Source organism: Lytechinus pictus, chromosome 3, assembly GCF_037042905.1.
Source record: "Lytechinus pictus isolate F3 Inbred chromosome 3, Lp3.0, whole genome shotgun sequence".
Classification (NCBI taxonomy): domain Eukaryota; kingdom Metazoa; phylum Echinodermata; class Echinoidea; order Temnopleuroida; family Toxopneustidae; genus Lytechinus; species Lytechinus pictus.
Window position 1 is genome coordinate 77,129,444 of NC_087247.1, and position 24,751 is coordinate 77,154,194.

Below are 24,751 nucleotides of genomic sequence, written 5' to 3' on the forward strand. Positions count from 1 at the left end.
ACATTTAAATACTTCACACATTCGGTGGAAATGCCGTCTGGAAAAGAGATCTTTCCATTTTAGAACGGAAAATAAATCACAAATGTGAGTTCGCGGATGGGCCCCTAAGATCATCCTTGCCATTCTGTTATGCAATTTGGTAAGTCTATCAAGGAGACCGAGAGAAGAATTAGACCAAACTACGTCACAATAATCAAATTGAGGCATAATTAAAGCATTACAGAGTAGTTTGAAATGTCATCCGGGATATAAGGCTTTGCGGATCGACGTAGAAATCCAATTTTTCTCGAAATCTTTTTAGCAATGCGATTTATGTGCCTTTCGTATGACAAATTTTCATCGAGTAAGACACCTAGATACTTAATATTAGATACTCTCTCTATTTCGTTATTTCCAATAGAAATCTCAACATTTTGAAATTATGGAGTCGCTGTTTGGATCCAAGTATCATGTATTTTGTTTTACTAGTATTTTAAGTTAACTTATGAGTTATTAACCAATTACATACTTCTTCTAATCCGGCTTTCATATTTGATTCTAGTTCATTAGGTGACCTGGCTTTGAACAGTAAGACTATGTCATCTGCATACATGTTGATTTTACATTCGATAGATACCTGATAATGATTTAGGGAGAGTATTATAAACAGCAATGGCCCTAAAATTGAGCCTTGTGGGACTCCATATTGAATAGCTCTCATATCAGATAATTTATCGTCCACTTTTACCTTTTGTTTCCTGTTAGTGAGATATGATTTAAACCATTCATATTCAACATTTCTCACGCCCGCATTGTTTGAAATATCCAATAAAATCACATGATCTACAGTGTCGAACGCTTTTTTTTGATCGATAAATAGTGCACCAGTTGCAAGACCATTATTCATGTTAGTTAATACAAAATCAGTTACATCAAGTACGGTGAATTGAGTTGAGTGCCTCGGCCTGAAACCTGACTGCTGGGGGCACAGGAAATTTGAATTTGGCAAAAAATCATACAACTGATCGTGTACCGCTCTTTCCAGTAATTTAGATACCAACGGTAAGACCGAAATCGGTCTATCTATAGGTTTCAATTAAGTTTCGATTTCCGTCCTTGAATAGCGGTGTAACTATCGCAAGTTTCCATTCTTCGGGAAATTTTCCTGATGAAAGAGAAACATTTATTATGTGTTAACGAAGGGAGTATAGCCGGGCAGGCATCTTTCAGGAGCGTACATGTTATATTGTCAATCCCCGTTGCTTTCTTATATACTACTGCTTTCTTAAGCCCCTTTCACAATTGACGTACGACCTGTTTACGACCACCTGCAACAGTTTTTTCTTGTTGTTGCACGATCGATCCCTTGGTGTCTTGCGAGCACTCGCAGTCGTTGTAGACGATCGCACAAACTCGAGGTGGTCGGAGGTGATCGTGACTGGTCGCATCTGAACTTTGAACATGTTCAAAATCCAAACGCGATCAAATACGATTGATTCACTCGCAACAGGTCGTACCATCGGTCGGGCGATCATCGTGTGAGTGTTGTTCTTCTTCTTCTTCTTCTTCTTCAAGCTACACTGCCTCCTTCAATCTTGAAGATTCTTGCAGTATTGTAGTACCGGGGACCGGCAGGTGCAATACACCGGGTGAACACCCTACTCTTTGACGAATAGTGTATTGGTTTTAACGTGCATAGGTTGTGACTCTCCTATACACGGGACCAACATTTGCGTCCTTTCCGATGGACGGAGTGTTTTCCAACTGCATTCACACCCGCACTGAACACAGCGGTGAGGCACGCTAACACACAACGCTAGCATCAGTTTTTTGTTAGACGTCTTCCGGCATGCTGCGGGACTCGAACCCACGCACGGTGAGATCTACGATCTTATCCGGAACAGGCGCTCTAACCGACTGAGCTACACTGCCTCCCTTGGTGTTCAACGTTGGTGTTCAACCTTGGTGTTCAACGTTGTACGACTTGGTGCGAGAGGTGGCACAACTAAGTATAGTCGCATTTAGTCGACTTGAGGTCGTACAACACTTGCACATGTGCTGGAGACCTACAGAGACCAGTCTTGCGACTGGGTGCGATAATATGAGACTGTTGCAAGACCGATCGAAATTACGGCTTACTACATTCCACTACCGTTGCATTCGCATGTATGCGACCGTTCAGCCCCTTTCACAATTGACGTGTGACCAGTTTACGACCGCCTGCAACAGTTTTTTCTTGTTGTTGCACGATCGATCTCTTGGTGTCTTGCGAACACTCGCAGTCGTTGTAGACGGTCGCACGAACTCGAGGTGGTCGTGACTGGTCACATCTGAACTTTGAACATGTTCAAAATCCGAACGCGATCAAATACGATCGATTCACTCGCATCAGGCCGTACCCGGGGTCGTACCATCGGTCGGGCGATCATCGTGATAGTGTTGTTCAACGTTGTACGACTTGGTGCGAGAGGTGGCACAACTAAGTAGTCGCATTTACTTGACTGAAGGTCGTGCAACACTTGCACATGTGCAAGCAACCTACATGTACAGAGACCTGTCTTGCGACTGGTTGCGATAATAATATGGCCCATAAGACTGTTGCAAGACCGATCGCAACGGCTTACAACATTGCACTACCATTTCATTCGCATGTATGCGACCGTTCCACTCGCAATCCCTCGTGCAACACTCGCATGTGATCGCACGAGCACAATAATAGCATATGCGACTTACTCGTGCAACGGGGTTTACTGGTTGTTTTTGTTGTACGACAGCTGTTGCAACTGTGAAAGCCTCTGTGCGATCTTATGAGATGACTAGCGATTGATGCCTGTTGCAGCTTGTCGCACGACCAAAAGGTCGCAAATGGTCGTACGTCAATTGTGAAAGGGGCTTAAGCCACCGTACGAACTTTGTAAGAATAGAACCATGCAAGAGTTTTTAGGGTCGAGAGACAACTCTAGAAGCCTAACACTCTTATACGATGAACGTAGAGGGCTCTTACTGCGTTCATAAAACGCATTAGGATGGTGGAAGCAACGGGATTTATCCCTATTTGGGAAAATCCAGTTAATTAAAGCCTTTGGAATATCAAAATTGTTACATGTATCTTCCATAATGTCTGTACCACAATGGGTGTTCAAAGAAGTCGAGAAGATCTGTTTTAATTTCCTTTGGAATGGTCATGATAAGTTAAAAAGGAACATCCTTTACACCAATTATGATGCAGGAGGTTTGAAAATATTAAATTTTAAATATATGGTTTGTGCTCAGCGTGTTATGTGGATAAAAAATATGGAAACGAAATGGAAACAATTTTTCCAACATCTATTCAGATCTATAGGAGGGAGTTTAATATTTCTTTGTAATTACAATCCCATGCAGAGCTTTCAACATCAATTCACCTAATCTCTACTTGGAATTTTTTGATATTTGGAATTATTTAAAAGTGGGGAATTTATTATCAGATAAATGCATAGTGAAAACCAAATTTTAATAATACCTTTATCAAAGGTAGGACCTTCCCTTTTAATGAAAAATTATTCAAGGTTAACATTTTTCAAGTTAAGCACATTGTTGACCAGATGGCAAAATAAGAACAGGAATTTTTTTCTTTAGAAAAGGTTTAAATGTAAATGATTTATTTTCTCTTAACAAATTGTATAACAAGATGGGAATTGAATGGAAGAATCGGAAAACATCCTCAGGGAAAGGTGACACATGGCACGAAAATATTGATTTTTCTAACATCTATTTTGATATTAACAAGAATGTACTTTCCTTTACCTCTGTGTCGTCCAAAATGATCTATAATATATTTATTAATACAATACAAGATTCATTCGCTTTTAAACATCCAGATGCATCAGCTTTAAACTTGAATAAGTCAGTTGCAACCTGTTTTTCTATCCCTCGAGTCTCCACATTAGACAGGAAGTTAAGATAATTTCAATAAAGACTTTTACATAGCATCATATTTTGTAATTACAAACTTTTCCAGTTTGGCATAATACATTCCAATAATTTTTCTTTCTGTAGAAAAGAGATAGAAACATATTATCATGTATTTTACAAATGTGCTGAAGTGCCTAAGATTTGGACTGAAATAGGAAACAAATCACATCTTTTAAAACTCCTTGATATACAATGGCTTGAAGTATTACTTGGTGTTAGGGACAATATAAAACACAATGCTCTATTAAATCATGCAATAATTTTGGTCAAATATATAATTTACAATAACCGTAAACTGGAAAGGGTCCCTACATGGAAAGGAATATGCAGTGCCATTAAAAGGTCAAGACAGATCGAATATGAAAAGGCAAAAACAAAGGATAAATTGACTCTACACCATACAAAATGGGAAAATTTTCCCAGTTGTCGGTTTGAGTCAATTACACCCAAGTGTTTATCTTTTTTTCTTTCTTCAAACTCTTTCCCCACTGATCCTTACCCATCAATTTAAATATATAAACAATAATCAATAAACGATTATCTTCCTACAAAGCTTATTTTGTATAAAATGATTTATAGTACTACTATTGGAATAACAATAATTCAATATTATAGAATATATCATGATGCCATTATGGGTAAAAGATAAAGGAGATGGGTTTTAGTTTCGTTGCTCTCCCTTCACAAGTTTTGTTTTGTTGTTTTGCTTTTATGTGTTTTATTTATAGAACCTTTATTCAGATTGTGGTACACTTTCTAAGTATAAACGTAGAGACTTATTTTTTGTATTGTCTTACAAAATATATGGAGATATAAATATATATATACATTATTATGGGATAGCCTATTCACATCTTTATCAAACAAAGTATTATATATATCAATTTTATTATTTGCTCAGAACTTAAAAGTCTTTATGTTTGGATTTTTTTTTCATCATACAACACCGCATTATTATACAGTAAATACAAGTGAAAATAACAGTTTTTTCTGTTGGTATTATGGGTTGTGATAATATTTGTTCAAAAAATGTTTATCATAATGTATAATATTTTATTTGTTATATTGCTGTAAACATGTACATCACTTTATTTTGTATATTTTATTTATTACCCTTGTATGTATGAAAAATGTGATATTATCTAAATAAAGGCTAAAGAGCATTAACAACAAAAAAATAATTACTAACGGTAATTTGTACGGCGCTCTTCCAAACGACTCGTGACGTTTATCAGGCGTTTGCAAAGAACTTGTAGGGCGTAGGTACTTATGCAACCGTTGAGTAAAATCTTCTTACAAATTAATTCTTCTTGCGACTGCCTTGTGTTGCACGTACGACCATCTTGACAACACATAAAACTTGTAGGGCGTAGGTACTTATGCAACCGTTGAGTAAAATCTTCTTACAAATTAATTCTTCTTGCGACTGCCTTGTGTTGCACGTACGACCATCTTGACAACACAAGTTCTTAAAGGTCAAGTCTACCCCAGAAAAATGTTGATTTGAAAAAAAAAGAGAAAAATCGAACCAGAATAACGCTGAAAATTTAATCAAAATTGGATGTAAAATAAGAAAGTTATGCCATTTTAAAGTTTCGCTTATCTTTCACAAAACAGTGATATGCACAACTCAGTGGCATGCAAATGAGAGAGATGATGGTGTCCCTCACAGTATAAACTGGTTCCTATCGCTCGATATATTTTTGTGTGGATTTCTGTTCTTTTTACTTAATTCTTAGAAAGAAAAAACTCTCACCCCATGCTACAATAATAACGATGTTAGCATAAATTCGAAAGCATACTCCCAATATACACATTTTTCTTTACGTCTTATCTTTCAGCGAAAAATACAAGTTGATATTCGAGTGATATACATAGTTATATATTTATTTGTGATCACATTAAACAAAAAATTATTGCCTTTTGATAATGTAATCCTATATTTAGATCCTTTAAGTTAAATGGATATTAAAAACATGGTCTAAAACACCATGGAATAAAAGGCACGGTGACATTTGGATTGATATAAATCCTTTGAGGCACACGTCAAAGAACAGCGACTAAAGATCTTCTGAACGTCAACTCCTTCTTGACATTAAAACGTACTTCTTGGAGAGCAAATGGGACATGATGATGATTACTTCTTTGCCTACAAAAAGCACAGTGCTGTTTGGGTCATTTGGTAAATTGCATAGAGGTAAAACCTTGGAATAGGTACTTATGCAACCGTTGAGTAAAATCTTCTTACAAATTAATTCTTCTTGCGACTGCCTTGTGTTGCACGTACGACCATCTTGACAACACAAGTTCTTAAAGGTCAAGTCTACCCCAGAAAAATGTTGATTTGAAAAAAAAAGAGAAAAATCGAACCAGAATAACGCTGAAAATTTAATCAAAATTGGATGTAAAATAAGAAAGTTATGCCATTTTAAAGTTTCGCTTATCTTTCACAAAACAGTGATATGCACAACTCAGTGGCATGCAAATGAGAGAGATGATGGTGTCCCTCACTCTCTATTTCTTTTGTTTTTAATTGTTTGAATTATACATTTGTATTTAATTTTTTGACAGATGACAATAAGGACCAACTTGACTGAATCATATAGTATTAAACAATGCTAATTCCACATGTTCAGGGAGGAATTAATGCTTGTTTCACTTGACAAAGAGGAGAAAATTAGTACATTTCACATTTCATATAATGACATACAAAAGAAATAGCGAGTGGATGACGTCATCAGTCTCCTCATTTGCATACCGACCAGGATGTGCATAAAACTGTTTTCTGAAAATAAGCAAACTTAAAAATGTCATAACTTTCTTATTTCACATCCCATTTTAATGACATTTTCAGTGTTATGCTTGTTGGATATTTCTCTTTTTATTAAAACCAACTTTTCTTGGGGTGGACTTGTCCTTTAAAAACTTTAAACTCCACTAAATCCAGGGCTACAGTATTAATGGAGAGAATTTTATTTCGTTTCAAGATTTTTTTTGGAAACCATATCTTCTCATCCGTATTGTACCGAGATGAACAAAATGCCCTCATGCAAAAATTGATTAAAAATCCCTTTCTATATGACTTTGGGCAAATGTACTCATCTTTCTAAAACTACACATAACTAATCGAATATCAGTCATATACCTATTTGTATATCATTTTACTTCTTAATCCTCAATTGGGGTTTATCGACTTAACAACATATTATTGAGCAAATGTTGTTGCCATACCAACGCACTGAGATTGTATAACTCCCTGCGGATAGAGGTGAGGCATATTAGATTGTCAAATTAAATCATATGATCATTGCATTAAACAAGAGGGAGGCTTGTGCCTACACACACATTAAGGTATTTGGGAGTTGGTTTACCACGTAATCCGCTGAAATGCCCGACATGGAGAAAAAACCTTATCTTTTGTAAATTCATCTCAAGCTGAGATTTTAGACTATAAAGATGGAAAGCCTGTTGCGCGGGGAATGGGGGAAAGGGTTGTGCAGCGTAGCAACACAAATTTACTATGCTTGATTTAATTACGCATCTAGGCGAAAACAATTTTTTGCGTGTTTCTTAATGTATTTCGTGTTATTTTTCTTGCTAATCTAGCTTTTGTTAACTTACTATTCGTATAGATCTAGATTCATATGCCAGGGAGATTAGAAAGTGGAAAATAATTTGGCAAAATCCATTTATTGTCATGACGACAACAGAGAGTATTGTTTGTCACAAAGTGAATGATTAGACGCATCAGTGGAGAAGAGGTGTTTGTCTGATGGTAAATAGATTGGATTAACGCTTTTTTCACGCTATTTCAAATCATCCGTACCACTGTCTTCCGATGTCTGCTTTCATGTCGACCCTCATTCATATCTCTAAAGATGTCATCAACGGAATCATCGTGGCAGTATAAACTGGTTCCTATCGCTCGATATATTTTTGTGTGGATTTCTGTTCTTTTTACTTAATTCTTAGAAAGAAAAAACTCTCACCCCATGCTACAATAATAACGATGTTAGCATAAATTCGAAAGCATACTCCCAATATACACATTTTTCTTTACGTCTTATCTTTCAGCGAAAAATACAAGTTGATATTCGAGTGATATACATAGTTATATATTTATTTGTGATCACATTAAACAAAAAATTATTGCCTTTTGATAATGTAATCCTATATTTAGATCCTTTAAGTTAAATGGATATTAAAAACATGGTCTAAAACACCATGGAATAAAAGGCACGGTGACATTTGGATTGATATAAATCCTTTGAGGCACACGTCAAAGAACAGCGACTAAAGATCTTCTGAACGTCAACTCCTTCTTGACATTAAAACGTACTTCTTGGAGAGCAAATGGGACATGATGATGATTACTTCTTTGCCTACAAAAAGCACAGTGCTGTTTGGGTCATTTGGTAAATTGCATAGAGGTAAAACCTTGGAATAGTTCATAACATCGGTAATTATTAACATGAGTCAGTCGTAATCTGAAAGGTTAATGGGTATAGTTACATGTCACTGACCGCTATTACCCTAAATGATTATGTTCTAATTATGATATTGATGACTGTAGATAATGAGAAGTTAAGAAAAGGGAGAAAGCCGGTATGATATGATATGAAGATAAATTCAGAGAAATTAGCGAGGAGGGGGGGGGGGGGGGTCCATAGGATGGGGTATTTTTGGTGAGCATCCATTAAGGGCGCGAAAGATAATGTTTTTTAAAACGCCTGTTGGTGCATAGACAAAAACATACAACGCATATCACGGTAAGAATTATCAACCACGTTGTATGTTTATGACAGTGGTTCTTATCATTCCATAGACCTTATTTACGAGATTCCACATTCTTCTTATAAATACAGTGTAGACGCGATCTTTAGTAGATGTGAAGTTGGTTGTACAATAATATAACAAAAATCATCAGTTTAATATCCAATTTACATCAACGCAATTTTTTATAGTAAAAGGACATCGCGAACTACATTTTCTTTCGAGTATGTTACTTTTAATAGGAAAGAGAAACGATATGAATGTTTTAAATTAAGTTCCCGATTACGGTGTCAATTATTGTTATCAACTATTCAATGGCCTTGATTCTTCCTGGAATACTGTAATGGAAATGACTCCATGAACGAATGATTATGGTCAAGCATTCTTTTTTATAATCTGTGATTATTTTTCTGGCTCTGTAATGAGGGAAACTGATGATTACAAACAGCTTATACACAAAAACAATAAACAGAGTTGGGAAATTAGAAAAAAAGAGAAATGGTAAAGAGGAACCAATAAGCAATTTGATTGTATAAGTTAATATATATATAAATGCAAACACAACGCATAAAGACATGTGAGCTTTAAATGTTTGCATGGTGGTAAGACTAGATGATGAGATTCTTTTAAGAGCTATTATAAGAAAGATAAAGAAACAGTGCTTTTCATAACTAACTTACATGGTTCAACCGCAAATCTCACTATCTTGCATGAAGACGTATTTTTTAAGGTTTTGTGCTATAACAAGAACTCATTATTATCATTTTTAGCTAGTGAAGGATTGAGGAACGAGGGGAGGAAAAGGGGGAAGGGAGAAAGGATTATGAACTTGAAGTTGGAATTTAAAAAAAGGGAGAGGAAAGGGAAGGGGGGTATTGAAGAGTGGGGTCATGCAGACCCAATCAAATTGATTAAAAAGCCTAATTAACTTTGGAAAAATAGATAAAGTGAATAACAACTCAAAAAGAGTAATACTTGTAAAAACAAAAACCTCACATATTTTCAACAACTGAAATGATAGAGAAAACAGTTTTAAAAGTGGTTCGCTTGTTCGCTGTTATTTTATTTTTTTCTACTCGATTTGTATCGGAATCAGAGAGGAGAAGAAAGTAGAGCGAATAACAACAAATGATGTTAATTACTTGATCAATTACTAGGGCTCAGCTTTGTTAACCTACCACTGTCAAAGACCCATATGTGAATTGCACAAATTTCCGTTTCTTTTGTTTGCCGTCGTACGACTCTGACTGCGTTTCCTTTGAATTATCTGGCAGAGTGTATTGGTGCGTCGCCTCTAGGATGATGATGAATAGGGATCTGATTGTTTGTATGAACCGGAAATTCGACATCGTGTTACCGATGTATGATTTTAAACATGTTTATGAATATAATTTTGGAATATCAATGTTTCATCGAAATGAAAGCTATAAAATCAGTTTCATGATCAACTGGTAGACCTGTATTGGACAGTTTGCACGTAATTCCTATGATCACACATGCAAACGCAATTTTATCATGCGCAATTCTGATTGTCTAAAATAATTTCATGTTTGATTTACTAGGTGACGTCCAATCAAGTTTTCTGGACCTTGTTCCACAACATTAGCCTTTAATATTATTAGAACTAGCATTTTTTCCTATTTATTTCCTTACCGCACTTGACGTACTCTACCTTTCTCACTTACATGATAAAAGACCAAGAAAATTATTTGCAGTTAAAAAAAAATTAATATTTATATATAATTTAACGAACGGCTTGTCTTCGAAGACTAGTAACGCGTACGATTGATTTTTGATCGAAAGAAAGGAATCGAAATCGATAAATCTTAAGGAACTTAATTGCCAGTTTGACTCATCTACAAATTAAAGAATATATTGTGTGAATGCTTTCCTTTGTATATTTTCTTCATGTATATACAAATAATGAATGTTTATGAGTGCAATGGACAGAATACTTCATGAGGTGAAATATGAAATGGATCATTAATTTCATCTTTCACCGAATGCAGTATTCTATCCGTTGCACGGAATAAGAACATTCATTATTTGGTTTATATGGCACTTAAAAATAGATTATCTTTCATTTGTTTATATGGCACTTAAAAAGAGATTATCTTTCATTTGAAATTCATGAATTTCGATGCAAACTAATTATATTCATGGAATGCAAGCTCGATCTGTTGCGTTGATTGTTGCGTACATACAATATGTGCGCTGCAAACACGGGTGGTGTGCGCGTGCAATGGACAAAATTGCATAACGAATGGATCCAAAGTTGCACGGTTGATGACGTCATTGTAAAATGGGCTAAATGATCGATATCAAACAACCAATCAAATGACAAGTATCTATCTAGGTGTCATATAATATCCAATACTCATTACAATTACCAGATGAAATAAACACCCCTCTGTGAAACAAGGAATTTACTATTCTCTCAATATTACTCATCGAATGAAAACAGCGCGTTTTCATTCGATAGCATATGTTGTACAACGCCTACTTAGCTTGTTGTACGCGAATAAATGAGAGGCTAAACGTCAAACCACGGAGCTATCGTACCGTCCAAAACGTACCGTTCATAATATACCGTTGCACGGGTCAGGAAAGCTGACGTCACTAAAAAATATGATCCAACGCTGGCTTACTGGCTGAAACTGTTGCTGCAGATCAGATGCACGTTTGAAGGATTTCCTCTCGCTTTCGAAATTGTCTCTCTTATTTTCAAAGATTTACGTAGGAAAAAAAGGTTATTTTATGTATATTTGCTAACTTCCGAGGCGTTGTACAACACAAATAGCGAATATTCTTATTGGTGCAATGGTGTGACATTTCGGTGAAAGAAAGATGCTCTATTCAACTCGGCTAACGCCTCGTTGAATATAGCATCTTTCTTTCACCTCATGCGAAATCTCGCACCATCGCACTCATGCCTATTTGCTATTTGTATATTACGTCCATTGTATGTTTTCCAGCGGGAATATAGCCTAATTATTTTCAAGTGTAATACTTTGTGTAACATACTGTGTAGATGCCCGGAATGCATGGATTCAATTACAGTCGTCATTTGCTTTGGCTATAGCCAGTGGCGTAACTAGGGGGGGGGGGCATGGGGGGGGGCACGTGCCCCCCCAATCGGCTGACCAAAAAAAAAAAAAAAAAAAACGGGGAAAAGGAGAAAAAGAGGGAGAAAGGAAGAGAAACGAAGTGGGAAAGAAGACATTATTGTTCATTATAATGTTATATTATATCATAATTATGTTATGTTATATTACATAAGAAACATTTTTTTTCATAACTTTATGAAACGTAATTTGCTCAGGGCCTATGTCCTCATTGTTCCTGGTGCTCGCATTGTCTGTTTACCGAGATATATAATCTGTTATACTAAAACCTCCCGTTTTCAAGTCAATATACACCAAACTGCCAAATATATTTCCTCGCACTTCGAGTTATTGTTTTATGTACAAAGTATGCTTCTTTTTCATGACTACTTAAAGTGATTGCCCCATTTTAAGGTCTTGATATAAAACATTTCCTGTCCGTGCTTACGTTCGCAGTAGTGGATTGGTGAAATATGTCTGCTCTCCATGGATTCCTAGAATCAGTCCTTAAATGTCCCTCTTTCTAATCTTTAAGGTCTTGATATAAAACATTTCCTGTCCGTGCTTACGTTCGCAGTAGTGGATTGGTGAAATATGTCTGCTCTCCATGGATTCCTAGAATCAGTCCTTAAATGTCCCTCTTTCTAATCTGAATATCAAAAATTTTCAGCTCGCGCTTCGCGCTCGCATCATTTGGTTAGTGAACTACGTATGGTCTTCGTGAATTTCTACAAACAAGCCTTAAAATGCCCCTCTTCAGGTCTGAATTTCCTAAATTTTCAGCTCGCGCTCGCAAGATTTGATTAGTGAGATGGGTATGTTAATCATGATTACAAGTGCTTTATGTGCATGTTTAGATGTAATTCTTACAAAATCAGCAAGCGCTTATTGGCACTCGCATTAGATGACTATGGTGAGATGTGTATACTCTTAATGCATTCCTAAAATATAGTCCTTAAAATCTTCCTGTTTTGGGGTCAATATTTACAAAAATTTCAGATCGCGCTTCGCGCTCGCATTATTTAGCGAGACAGGTACATATCATGATTACAAGAGATTTATTATAATGTCCCTTTTTAGGTCTAAATATCAAAATGTTTAAGCTCGCGCTTCGCGCTCGCATTATTTGACCAGTGAGAGACATATCCGTTTAATGGCACTGTCCTTAAAATGTCTCTATTATGTAAACCTGGCAGCTGGGCGCGCTTCGCGCGCTCACTTAGTGACTAAAAACTTTTGCTGGTGCCCCTCCAATGCCGTGACCCACGGTACGCCACTGGCTATAGCATTGACTGTGATAAAGAAGTGGAACGAGACATTATATATCATTCATGAAAAGGAAATGAAAAAAGAGGAAATATTCACGATCAGTCCGCTATCGAGCAAGGTCGGGGAAAGCCCCTAAGATTATATAATAAAGTGATAGATCGAGTATTATTAGGTATGATTGAGATTACTGAATGAAATGAAGGAAATATATTTTGCATGACCCTTTTCTTCAAGATCAGTGTCGTAATTATCTGTCCTTTATTTAGCTACGTTAACAAAGATTCAAGGAAATGTATTGGAAATGCCGTTTCGACCTCAGGATAACATCGCACTTTCGGGATGAAGATGAATCATGAATTTCATCATCGCTTATTCTACGATTATCTTATACGTCACATTATAATAGATATTTAACTTCCTAGATTAATATAAATCCTTTGTTAAACATCTGTTTTGTTATTTGAATAATAAATTAGAAAATCTCGTGAAATTGACTTAAACATAGAAATGGAACACGATACAAAATCTAAAACCAAAATAGCAATTAGAGAATTAATAACACATGGAATTCTTTCAAGAAGGTGTAATACTAGAACCTGAAGAACAGAATACATCTCTAGTAGGAGTCAAGCCCTTTACCCTCGTACCCCGGGCCAAGAACAAACGGAAATATATTTCCATTCATTCTGGAAAATTCAATTTCCTGGATTTTTCTTTCAGCTTCTCACCCCATATCATATTGAATACAGAGAGGACGGAATGAAAGCACAGTTAAGACACCTGGGAACAGGGTGTCATATCTCATAGTTATTTCATTTCTGTATATATATATATATATATATATATATATATATATATATATATATATATATATACACACACACATCCCACACACAAACACGCCCTCACACCCACACATAATATAATTTTATTGTGAAAGAAATGGATGAAGAGAACAATGGTAGGCGTAGCTTAAATCAAGGTTCCCCAGCGCTATCTGCCCTTCGGAAAAAATGATGATGCCGAAAAATGTCTCTGCCGGGAATCGAACCCGGGCCCCCAGTTTTGAACGCCGGTGCCTTAACCACTAGACCACAGAGACGGGTTAGTGGCTAGGGCGACCCCGATCCGATTGACCGTCAGACAAATTTTCGACACTATACCAATTACTACTATAATTTGCTTTGTCGGGTGTAGGTGGGTTTGAACAATGACAAGCCACCATGCCTCAGCTGGATCAAAGCTATTACTTTGATACATTTAAGTTTCAAGTTTATTTATTCAAAACCAAAAACATCACATCACAATCAAAATAGATATACATACAACGTAAATGAGTACATAAACATACATCAATTAGATTATAGCATAGACGAATTGGTTTTAGGACCCCTTTGAAAGCAAAACTTGTGAGTAGGGCCCGGAATACTTTTATTAACATAAAACATAGGACATACTAATCTACAAGATACAAAAGGAGAGAAAAAAATATATAATAAGGTTAAGATGCTAAATATAGAATTGGAAAAACTACTACAAACACACATATATACACACACCCACACACCCAACCACATCCACCCACATATGCACCTACTAAACATAAATTCTGAGTTGGTCATCAACTTAAATGCAAATACATCAACTTAAGATACATATTGAAGGAAAATAATCACAATCTGTCAAGAAAGCAATTTTTGGATAATCTTTTGAACATGAAAATAGTTTTACTATTTTTTATATCAACAGGTAAATTGCTCCACTCTTTAATACATGAAAGGAGGTCAGAGTGACATTTGTTCTCGCAAATGGCTGACGAATAAAATCCATTTGACGTGTATTATAATTATGTATTTGTGAATTCTGAAGAAATAATTTTTCACGTACGGGAGAAAGTATACAAATGTGTGACATTATACACGTACAACAGCTTCGGTAACTCGTTTATTTAAATATTATGTGAAAGAAATGCATATGAATTTGTTGTGTTCACTTAACGCGCACCGTGGCAAATCCCTTTTAACTCATATCTCAAAAACCGCTCGAGATTTTTCACGGGTTCAAACGGTTTCTTAATCTTAGACTTGTTCTACATCTCATGATATCTGTCATTTTATATTCTGATAAAAAAACAACCGTGTTTTTTTGACTGAAAATACACAGTTTCTCGTGTTTTTGTGTGAGAGAAGCACTTTTTGCACTGTTTTGGGCTCGATCTTCTCTTACAGCGTCGGACTTTCGTATCAAAATGTCTCAGTTCAAAGACTATCAGATAGACAGGTTGTAACTCTTTCTTGTGATATAAGGTTCAACCTAATTGGTTGAAAAAAATCGCCGTGTTTTTTAGGTCAAACTTTACAATCCAAAGAACATTTTTTTGTATTTATCACGCATAATCTACGTTAAGTGATTAGTCGCACTGCGCACGATTGTCTATTTTAGTATGCCTATCAACTCTTTATACTCTTTCCTCTCCTATCAAAAAGTGAAAGGGGGTACAATATCCTCGTCCTAGATATAAGAAGAAGAAGAGAACATTTCCTTTTCATTACATGTAAAATCATGCCCATTCTTGAAAAAAAAACATTCGTCACTTCTAGGTTAAACTTTACAATGCAATTAACTTTTTTGTTCTTATCATGCACAATATCCATTAATTGGTCGCACTGTGCTCGATTGGATTTTGGTATACGATGTTCAACCTGGCAGCAGCGCGTTTTGCGTTAGATTTGGAAATCCTCGTTCCCAGACAGGGATATGTAACATGTAAGCTTTTCATACATATAAAATTCATATTGATTGATTAATATTTAGCTCCGTCAATTTTCACGTTAAATCATGCTTGTCTCATTTTAAGAAGCCAAATCCAGGGATGAATAATGTGTGCATACCGGTGCATATACGTATACGTGCAGCGCATGAACGGTGTATACACCACACAATACGCCGAATACCTTTCTATGCAATAATCACGTACACACACAATGCGCGCAGTAGTAAACAACGCGTCGCTAAGACAACTGAACCTGAACTCGGGAGTACATCGAGGGAAGGAGTACAGAATCAGAGAAAATTATTCTCATTTTTTGGTCAGAAGAAAACATTTCCTTATATGTCTATATCTTAACATAAACAGAAGCTGCTCCGTTATCCTTATGTCGTACCACAGTCAATATCATAAACAAATTACAGTGATTCTATTTTGTCACAATTAATAAACTTAATTAGGGCAATTTATGCACCCCCAAGAAGTAGTGTTTACGACCCGGCCTATCTCTACTACACAGACCACACAGACTTCGCACAGTTCGGTCAAGGCGGTACGCGTATCATTAACTGCCAAATACAGCCGACCCAAGCTGAATAAAACCTTCGTATTAGGTGAACAAAATAGGGGGTAACAAATTCATATGGATCGCATGCGCTTAGTAAATGCAGACGCGCAGGGTTGACTGGCTAAATGCGCATTGCCATTAGACCATAATCGATATTCTCCCCATTCATTTAACACGGGTTTTACCCTACAAAAATCGAAAGTTATAATGTACATATGTACAATATAACTTTTTGAAGGGAGGTCACGTGGTACCAATCTAGCCAATCACAGCTCTTATTTTACTACCACTATTTACAATATGTATATATATACATGTATATATAATCACAAAAGATTTAGTAAATGCCGTGGAAATAAAATCGTAGATTTATAAGGAGCATAGCTCTCAAAAATGAAAGGTAAGGTCACACTCTTCGTCAGTGCCCATGATGTGACAAAAAAAAAAAAGAGAATTCAAAATCCGTTTCTAAAACAGTCGTGAAAAACACGTCTGTTCATGGGCAAACGGATTGTGAAACTCACCATTCAAAGAAATCATTGCGCTGAAGATGGAGGAAGCGCACTGTAAAAGACGCATCCAACGAACGTAGAGGGCAGCAACACACAAGCGTGTTGCTCTAAGGAAGGTCAACTCAATACGCGCATGCAGCTGAGCTGCGCGCACATTTTATTATTCATGCCAACGAAATCAAACGCCGATCAAATACAACAACAAATTAGTAGTGATCACGAAAACAATATCAAAGGATATGACTACAACGATATCAAAGATAACATTAAAAAATACCTATGGGATTATACATACTTTTAAAAACATACATTAATATTTAAAGCCAAACAAATATAAGTTTTATAAACTAAAATCATTACCAAATCGGTGATTGTTGTTATCAGCGATTTCACCAGACGGCTGTAGTAGGTGATTTGCGCCGAGACGATTTTGTGACCACTCGCAAAGCATTTCGGGATTGAATATGACCACCTTATTTTCTCTGAGCTCTTCGCTAAACCCGTCATCACTCCATGCTTTATATGCTACGTATGTTTCGTCGTCTGCTTAGCTCTCAACCTCTTGTGTACCTAGGCTAGGCGGACCACGACGTGGCGGCTAACCCGTCGACCAGCATTTATCCGCAGCCCATAGCCTAGGCTGTGACTCATTGATTTTTTTTAAATATGAATAAAGAACCAGTAGCAATGCCAATGCCAATGAGCATAAAAAAATGATCCACGTCTGATGTTATCAGTTTTTTTTCAGCATTTTCCAAAACTTCTATTAAATCTAGATATAGGCCTACTTATACATCCAAATAACTGAAGTCTAACGTTAAATCCATATCTAACTTAGATCTAACGTTAGATCGAAGACCTCAGTCTAAGATCTAACTTTATTAGTCTGACTATACAATAAGCTTTGAACAGTCTCGATCTGTTTGTCGATGTTCCACCGGGATATCTAAGATCTAGTATTAGATCTAGGCCCTAGTAGAATCGACTACGACTTGTTTTTACTTGGTAGGACTCTAGGAGATAGACCTATGCAAAAGGCAAAAACATTAATAACATTCCTCGAATAATAATATTTCTAGAATCTATAGTATTAGTAAAGTACGCCTATAGACCTAGATCTATATACCATAATCGAAGCTCGGTTTGGTCCAAGGCCATCCTTGGTTAGGTTAGGATTTTTGTAGTCCATACAGGGTAAATTCCTGGGGCGGTATTCTGAAAACGTTCTTATCTTAATTTCGTTCTTATCTACGTCACGTTCTCAAATTGGTATTCTGAAAACGTTCTTATCTTTTTCTTATCTTTTGTTCTTATCTTTGTTCTTATCTTGCTTTCCATCCAACGCTGAGCGCGTAAATTTACAACTCGCGCATTATAATACCAAAGCGCGCTAAAAGATAAGAACAGAATGTAGATAAGTGGTATTCTGAAAACGTTCTTATCTTTTATCTTTCTTATCTTTCACGATATTTAGGATAATATTTAAGATAGCTAGGTAGCTATTATATCTCATGATGGCCGCGATATTCCTTGCCCAAAATAATGTTCGACGACCACCGGTAGTACGAAAGAGACTTATGGTTATCGACGAACTCTCTGAGGAGATTTTTCGAAGAAATTACAGAATGGGGTTCGATGATTTCACATCAATTTGCGAATTGATAAAAGAAGATGAGCCTTTTCAAAGACGGCAAGGAGGGTCTCGTCCCTTGACAGTCGAGCAGCAAGTTGCGACCACATTAAGATTCTTGGCGAGTGGCTCATTTCAAAACGTCGTTGGAGACGTCACACAGATATCACAATCATCTCAGAGTCGGGCAATTGCTGCCGTGACTGATGCTCTCTCTGCGAGAGCGGGTGAATTCATTAACTTTTGGCGGTATGGATCATCAGCAACTAAAAAAACTCAATTCGCTGAAATTGCGAATATGCCCAACACGCTGGGATGTATAGATGGCACACATGTTGGTATTAGAGCTCCAAGCACCAATGAGCATCTGTATGTGAACAGAAAAAACTTTCATTCAATAAATGTGCAGGCTGTTGTTGACGCTCAATTACATTTCCTGAACGTATGTGCCAGATGGCCAGGGTCGACTCACGATTCTTTCATTTGGCAAAATAGCCGACTGTACAACGAGTTCAGAGAGGGGATGATGCCTTCTGGTTGGCTATTGGGTATGTATGTATTTATTTTTAATTTATTTTTCTATTCAACATTCATTCATTCATTCTTGTTTCAAATAATATTTTTCTTTTCATTATTATTTTATTTATTATTCATTTGTATAATCTTAATTGATTGAAAGAGTTTTTTTATTTTAGTGTTCGAGTAAAAAAAAAATGAAAATGTGACACAGTCAAGACACTTTAGAAAAGAAATGAAAGGACAAAAAGACTAAGTTAAAGGGGCATTTATTATTTTGTTCAATTTACGGCGCTATATATCAAATTCCCCTCCATGTATGATGTGCACTGATGTCTCCCCCTTTCGTCCTCCTCTGTCTCTCTCCCGTTTGATGCGTTGCTTACATTATCATGATTTTCTTCTCATCTCTTCCCTTCATTAGAAGAATATAAAGGAATGTACGAAATACTACTAGATATCAGGGACGGCGGAATGTATTTTGGGTTTTTTTCGGGGGGTTTCCGCCGCCCCTGCTAGACATTGTATTCTACAAATAGATTAATGGAGCCTCAATATAACTTTTTTATAGGTGATAGTGGCTACCCCCTCCAACCTTGGCTTTTGACGCCTATATTGAGACCACGCACTCCAGAAGAGGAACGATTTAACACAAGTCTTTGCAAGACTCGTGTTTGCGTTGAACGAGCTTTTGGATTATTGAAGTCGAGATTTCGCTGCCTTGATAACACTGGAGGAATCCTATGCTACCCTGTTGAAAGGTAAATGATATGCCAGCCGGGTAGCGTTTCATCATGGAGCTATTAGCTATTATCTCTAATAGCTCCATGGTTTCATCAATACTTTTGTCCTACAGGCTGTCAGATCGATCTGATAATATCTGATAATTATCCTTGGTTTCGATTGTATCAGAAGCACTATTTCTATTGCAACTGTTGGATAAAATGGGACTTGTTGGTAAAAAACGCCCGACAATTCCTTTCATGAAATGCTTACTTTGCATTTTTCTTAATTTATGCTTTATTCCTTATTCATTTCGGCTTCTTTTGTATTTATTTCTTTCCTCTCTCTCACTCTTTCTTTCTTCCTTCATTTCTTCCATTCTTCGTTTTCTTATTTCTTTTTATTTCACCACTTTGCTTACTTTCTTTATTCTCTCTTCACTTTCTTTCCACTTTTATTTTTTTTAATGCTTTAATTTTTGTATCAATTTCTTCCTTTTTTTCAACCTTCTTTTTCTTTCTTTTCATTAGTTTTCATTCTTTTTAATTCCATCTTTCTTTTCCCCTTTCTTTCTTTCTTCTTCTATTCCTTTCTTTCTTTCTCTTTTTCTCTCTTTCTTTTTTTTTCTTTTTCTCTCTTTCTTTCTTTCTCTCTTTCTTTCTTTCTTTTTCTTTCTTTCTTTCTTTCTTTCTTGCAATTTTGCTTTATTATTGTGCCCCAGATCCCCGGAAGAAAGGCTGAGTTTGTGAAATTTTGATACGAGAATTTCCTCTTGCTTGTTTGATAAAAACTTGTTTTTTTTGGGGGGGGGGTGGTAGTAGGCTTACTTGGGGAATATGAATGTTTCAGAGCTAATATTTTCTTTCATGTTGGGAAAAAAATATTTTGACAACTCGAAGTTCTTGAAAATACCTTTTGAGTGGTATTTTGAAATAAAATGTATCATCTTTATATTCTCTTTCACAGAACCTGTAAAATCATCATGACCTGTTGTGTCCTGCACAATATTTGTCTGCAAAGACGCATCCCCCTCCCGGATGACGTAGTTCAGCTTGCGAATGACCCTAATCAACCAGGGGTAGGCCAAGACGTAGCAGTGAACAATCGTGATCGAGGAGGAATTGATGTCAGGAACGAGATCATTCGAACTTGGTTCACACAGTGAATGATTTGATTATCGTGACCGATTTGGCCTTTTTTCGTCTTTACCAGTTATTTGGTTATCGTTTCCATATGAACATTTGGTTAATTCATACGGTTTATGCAATAGCAAAAAGGGAATTTTATGAGAGACAATATTCCAATTTCTCAATATTTGACGAGCATACAAATACACTACGAAATAGTATGTTTTTGTATTCAGACAATATTTTATTGTGCTATAAATTTGGTATAGCGATTATTAAACAAGTACGATGCATCCTCATAAGCAGCAGTGAGTATACGGCGGCATTCCTCTCGAGACTTCATCTCAGGTCAACAAAAGATGACTGTGATTCCCGTTGTGATCTGGAAGGAGAAAATGAAAAAGAAGAATATTAAGTGCCGTTAATGTAATTGTATATCAAGCATAGTAAAAAAAATAAGATAATAATAATTCAAGAATATCTTTCTGGTAATGTTATCTTTAGCTGTATGTACCTTATGAAGTATACCTTCACAAGAAATGATTGAGTGCAACTACGAGTAACATTAAGGCTCAATTTAGTTTGATTATTCATTAATTTTGATGATAAAAAGAAGTTTAAACTGTTCTGAGTTTTAATTATTTTATTTTACAAATGTTTGGACGTTTAGTTCATACTGTTTGAAATTCCTATAAAATGAATTAGGAATGGATTTCAAGCAAACCTGATTATCTCGTCTTCGCGATCGAATCTCCGCTGTTCGAGCCGCAGACGTTCCTTCTCAACCTCAAGTCTCTCCTTCTCGACGGTTATCCGCTCTTCCTCTAACCTTAACCACCGGTCCCAGACGTCAGCAAATTCATCACTGCTTCGCCTTCTCTTGCGCCGAGACTGTGGTGTGTCAAGTTGAGTTACATCTATTAAAAGTTGGAAAAAATACCTTTCTGTCAGATACTTATGGATAGTTATTGAAAATATTACGAATATAACGTATTTAACTTTATTTTTTATGAATTTCCTTGGTCTTTGAGAGAATAATCATTAAAATAATCAATTCAATGTATCTAATGCAGTGTATCCGGGTGTAATGTTCTTGTGTTCTTAAGAAATAATACTACCATTACAATGAATTTAACATAATTCAATTCGTTCTGCTCTGGAGGTCACAACTTACTTTTTACATCAAAAGAAGAAAGAAGAAAGAAAAGCATTTTCTATATGTTTACACTTTAATACTGCTGAAGAATTCGACCTATTATGGTGGATTTTTCATCCTTATCATTTGAATTCAAGTTGAATAATAATACAATATAGGGCCTATATAGTATAATAATCATAAAACCAATATTGTGTTTACATAAAATGGGATGTCAATAATCATAATGTAGACCATAAAAGGAGAACATATAAATTCATCTAACATGAACTGGTAAAAATTCTGAGAATGTATAGTACGTATATAGGATATGCCGGGGGTCGGGTGTCACTTTATATTTTTGAAACCTTCTTTTTTCTCTCTTTAGATTACACTAAAAATATGAATTCAATAGTTGTAATCATCTTCTATTTGTTCTCTATAATATTTCCTAACATTTTGCTATAAAACTTGATTATACTTCGCTTTTAAATTTTTCCAAACGACTTTCCAATTTGATCGTCCGGACACACAACCTGTCCGGAGACTCCGGACATACAACAACTGGGTATACATTTAGGGTACTGCCTTCAAACAGATATTTATCTCACTATTCTTTGAATTTCCTTGATCAGAAATAACTCTCGAACTATAATTTCAGGAGGGACAGATACAAAGAAATGAAGAATGAGAAATCAATTTCAAGAACCCTACTTTATCGATAATGATATATGCCTATATTTTTTAGGTCTAGATCTTTGATCGTTTTAAGTTGAACTATCATTCATATTAATCATTCATTTATTTATCATTGGTTTGCATAGTTATCAATTTTTATAACTGTTCTGTAGTGACAAAATACAACAATCAATTATTTGCGCTTACCATCAGAAACATCTACGGCGATCTTTTGACATCCATTTGCCATTGATGCCAAGGTGAGAAGTGCGTCCTTCTCTGATTCAATCTCGACAGCCGGTGTAATAGTTGCCGTTGAGTTGGTTGAGTTGACGGGGGTCTCGAGGGCGTCACTCGCACATCCAGAGATTCCCTCCTCTCCAATAAAATCCCTCAGGACCTCCTCCCACTCAGATAGAGGGGGGAGAGCAGGTCCACCTCCTGTAGCTCTTGATGACCGCTTGATTTCCGCTGCCTTCTTCTTAACTTTACTCTTTTCAACGGAGAACTTTTTTCTGACTTCGTCCGCTGACCTCCGCCTCCCTTCCACTTTGCTCACTTTCTCGCTTATGCAATCCCACACCCTAGTTTTCATGGCGTTGGTGATGGTTGATGAAATGGCCCCGACGATTATCTCCTTCCTGGCCACCACCTCTGAAACCAAAACCATGACTTCTTCGATGCTGAAGTTCTTATTTCTGTGCTTGTCCATGATTGATAGAATATATCGATGTCGTGTGATGAATTTATTTTTGAGCACGTGTACACGTGTTTATAAGAATAATCTTGGGAGTATTATATTAGCGTATATATCTCGCGCATTTATATAATTACGCTAAGTAATTAATATACGCACAGTGCGCATATATTCTCTTGATATAAGAAGCGCTTTTATTGGTTAAACTACCAATATAAAGTGCATTTTGATTGGTAATATCCTAAAAATGGGCGTGTTGAAGATAAGAAGGAGGCAGTCCTTACAAAGATAAGAACGCGTTAAGAAGATTTTCAGAATACCGATTTGCAATGATTTTAGCGTCTTCTTATCTCATTGAGATAAGAACAAAGATAAGAACAAAGATAAGAACGTTTTCAGAATACCACCCCTGGGGCGGTATTCTGAAAACGTTCTTATCTTAATTTTGTTCTTATCTACGTCACGTTCTCAAATTGGTATTCTGAAAACGTTCTTATCTTTTTCTTATCTTTTGTTCTTATCTTTTTCTTATCTTGCTTTCCATCGATGCTGAGCGCGTAAATTTATAATTCGCGCATATGATACAAAAGCGCGCTAAAAGATAAGAACAAAATAAAGATAAGTTGTATTCTGAAAACGTTCTTATCTTTTTTCTTTCTTATCTCTTTACGATATTTATGATAATATTTAAGATAGCTAGAGGGTTATCACATCTTACGCTGTCCGCCTTCTTTCTTGCTAAAAATCGATGGCCACTGGTAGTAACAAGTATTCCTCCCAACCTTTCTTTCATTCACCCTTTATTTTGCCTGTCTCTTTTTTCTATCCCTTTTTTCTTTTTTTCTTTTTTTTTCTTTATTTCTTTCTTTCGTCCTTCCTTTCGTTCTGTCTTTCTTTATTTCATTTAGGCCTATTTCTTTTCGCTTTTTCTTCCTTTCTATCTGTTTGTCTTTTTTCATTTCTTTCATTCTTCATTTTGTTTTATTCTTTTGAATCTTTTAACTTCTTCCTTATTTTTCTTTTGCGTTATTTTATTTATTCTTTCTTTTTCTTTTTTTTTTATTGAATTTATTTCCGTTAAAAACAAATAACAATACAAATAAAATTATACATGTGAATTGATAAATGAAAAACGGGAGGATGGCCCTGCTCAGCAACATCAATCATGGTGCTGCTGGTCTACCGAGGGGTCCTTCCTTTTTTATTTTCCCTTTCCGATTTTTTTCCTTTTTTTCTTTACTTAGTTTTTTTTCTTTCACATTTTCTCTCTTTCTTTCTGTTTTTTTCCTTTCTTCCTTCACTTTATTTATTTTTTGTAA

At 36.0% G+C, this 24,751-nt stretch overlaps 1 protein-coding gene across 1 annotated transcript; it reads right to left on the minus strand.

The window, feature by feature from the left end:
• Positions 1–21,091: 21,091 nt before the first annotated feature.
• On the minus strand, positions 21,092–23,447 carry LOC129276730 (myb/SANT-like DNA-binding domain-containing protein 4). Its single transcript, XM_054913131.2, has 3 exons — positions 22,943–23,447; positions 21,647–21,839; positions 21,092–21,304 (listed from the first exon to the last, which is right to left on the minus strand). Exons 1-3 carry the CDS (start codon positions 23,445–23,447, stop codon positions 21,262–21,264), a joined length of 741 nt encoding a protein of 246 aa, XP_054769106.2. The 3' UTR covers positions 21,092–21,261.
• Positions 23,448–24,751: the final 1,304 nt, after the last annotated feature.

Coding starts and splice junctions, on each gene's coding strand:
- LOC129276730 (XM_054913131.2), bottom strand. CDS start 23,447: ATGGACAAGCACAGAAATAAGAACTTCAGCATCGAAGAAGTCATGGTT. Junction 21,840..22,942: donor CGCCGTAGATGTTTCTGATG/GTAAGCGCAAAT, acceptor AACTTTTAATAG/ATGTAACTCAACTTGACACA. Junction 21,305..21,646: donor CGCGAAGACGAGATAATCAG/GTTTGCTTGAAA, acceptor TTCTCCTTCCAG/ATCACAACGGGAATCACAGT.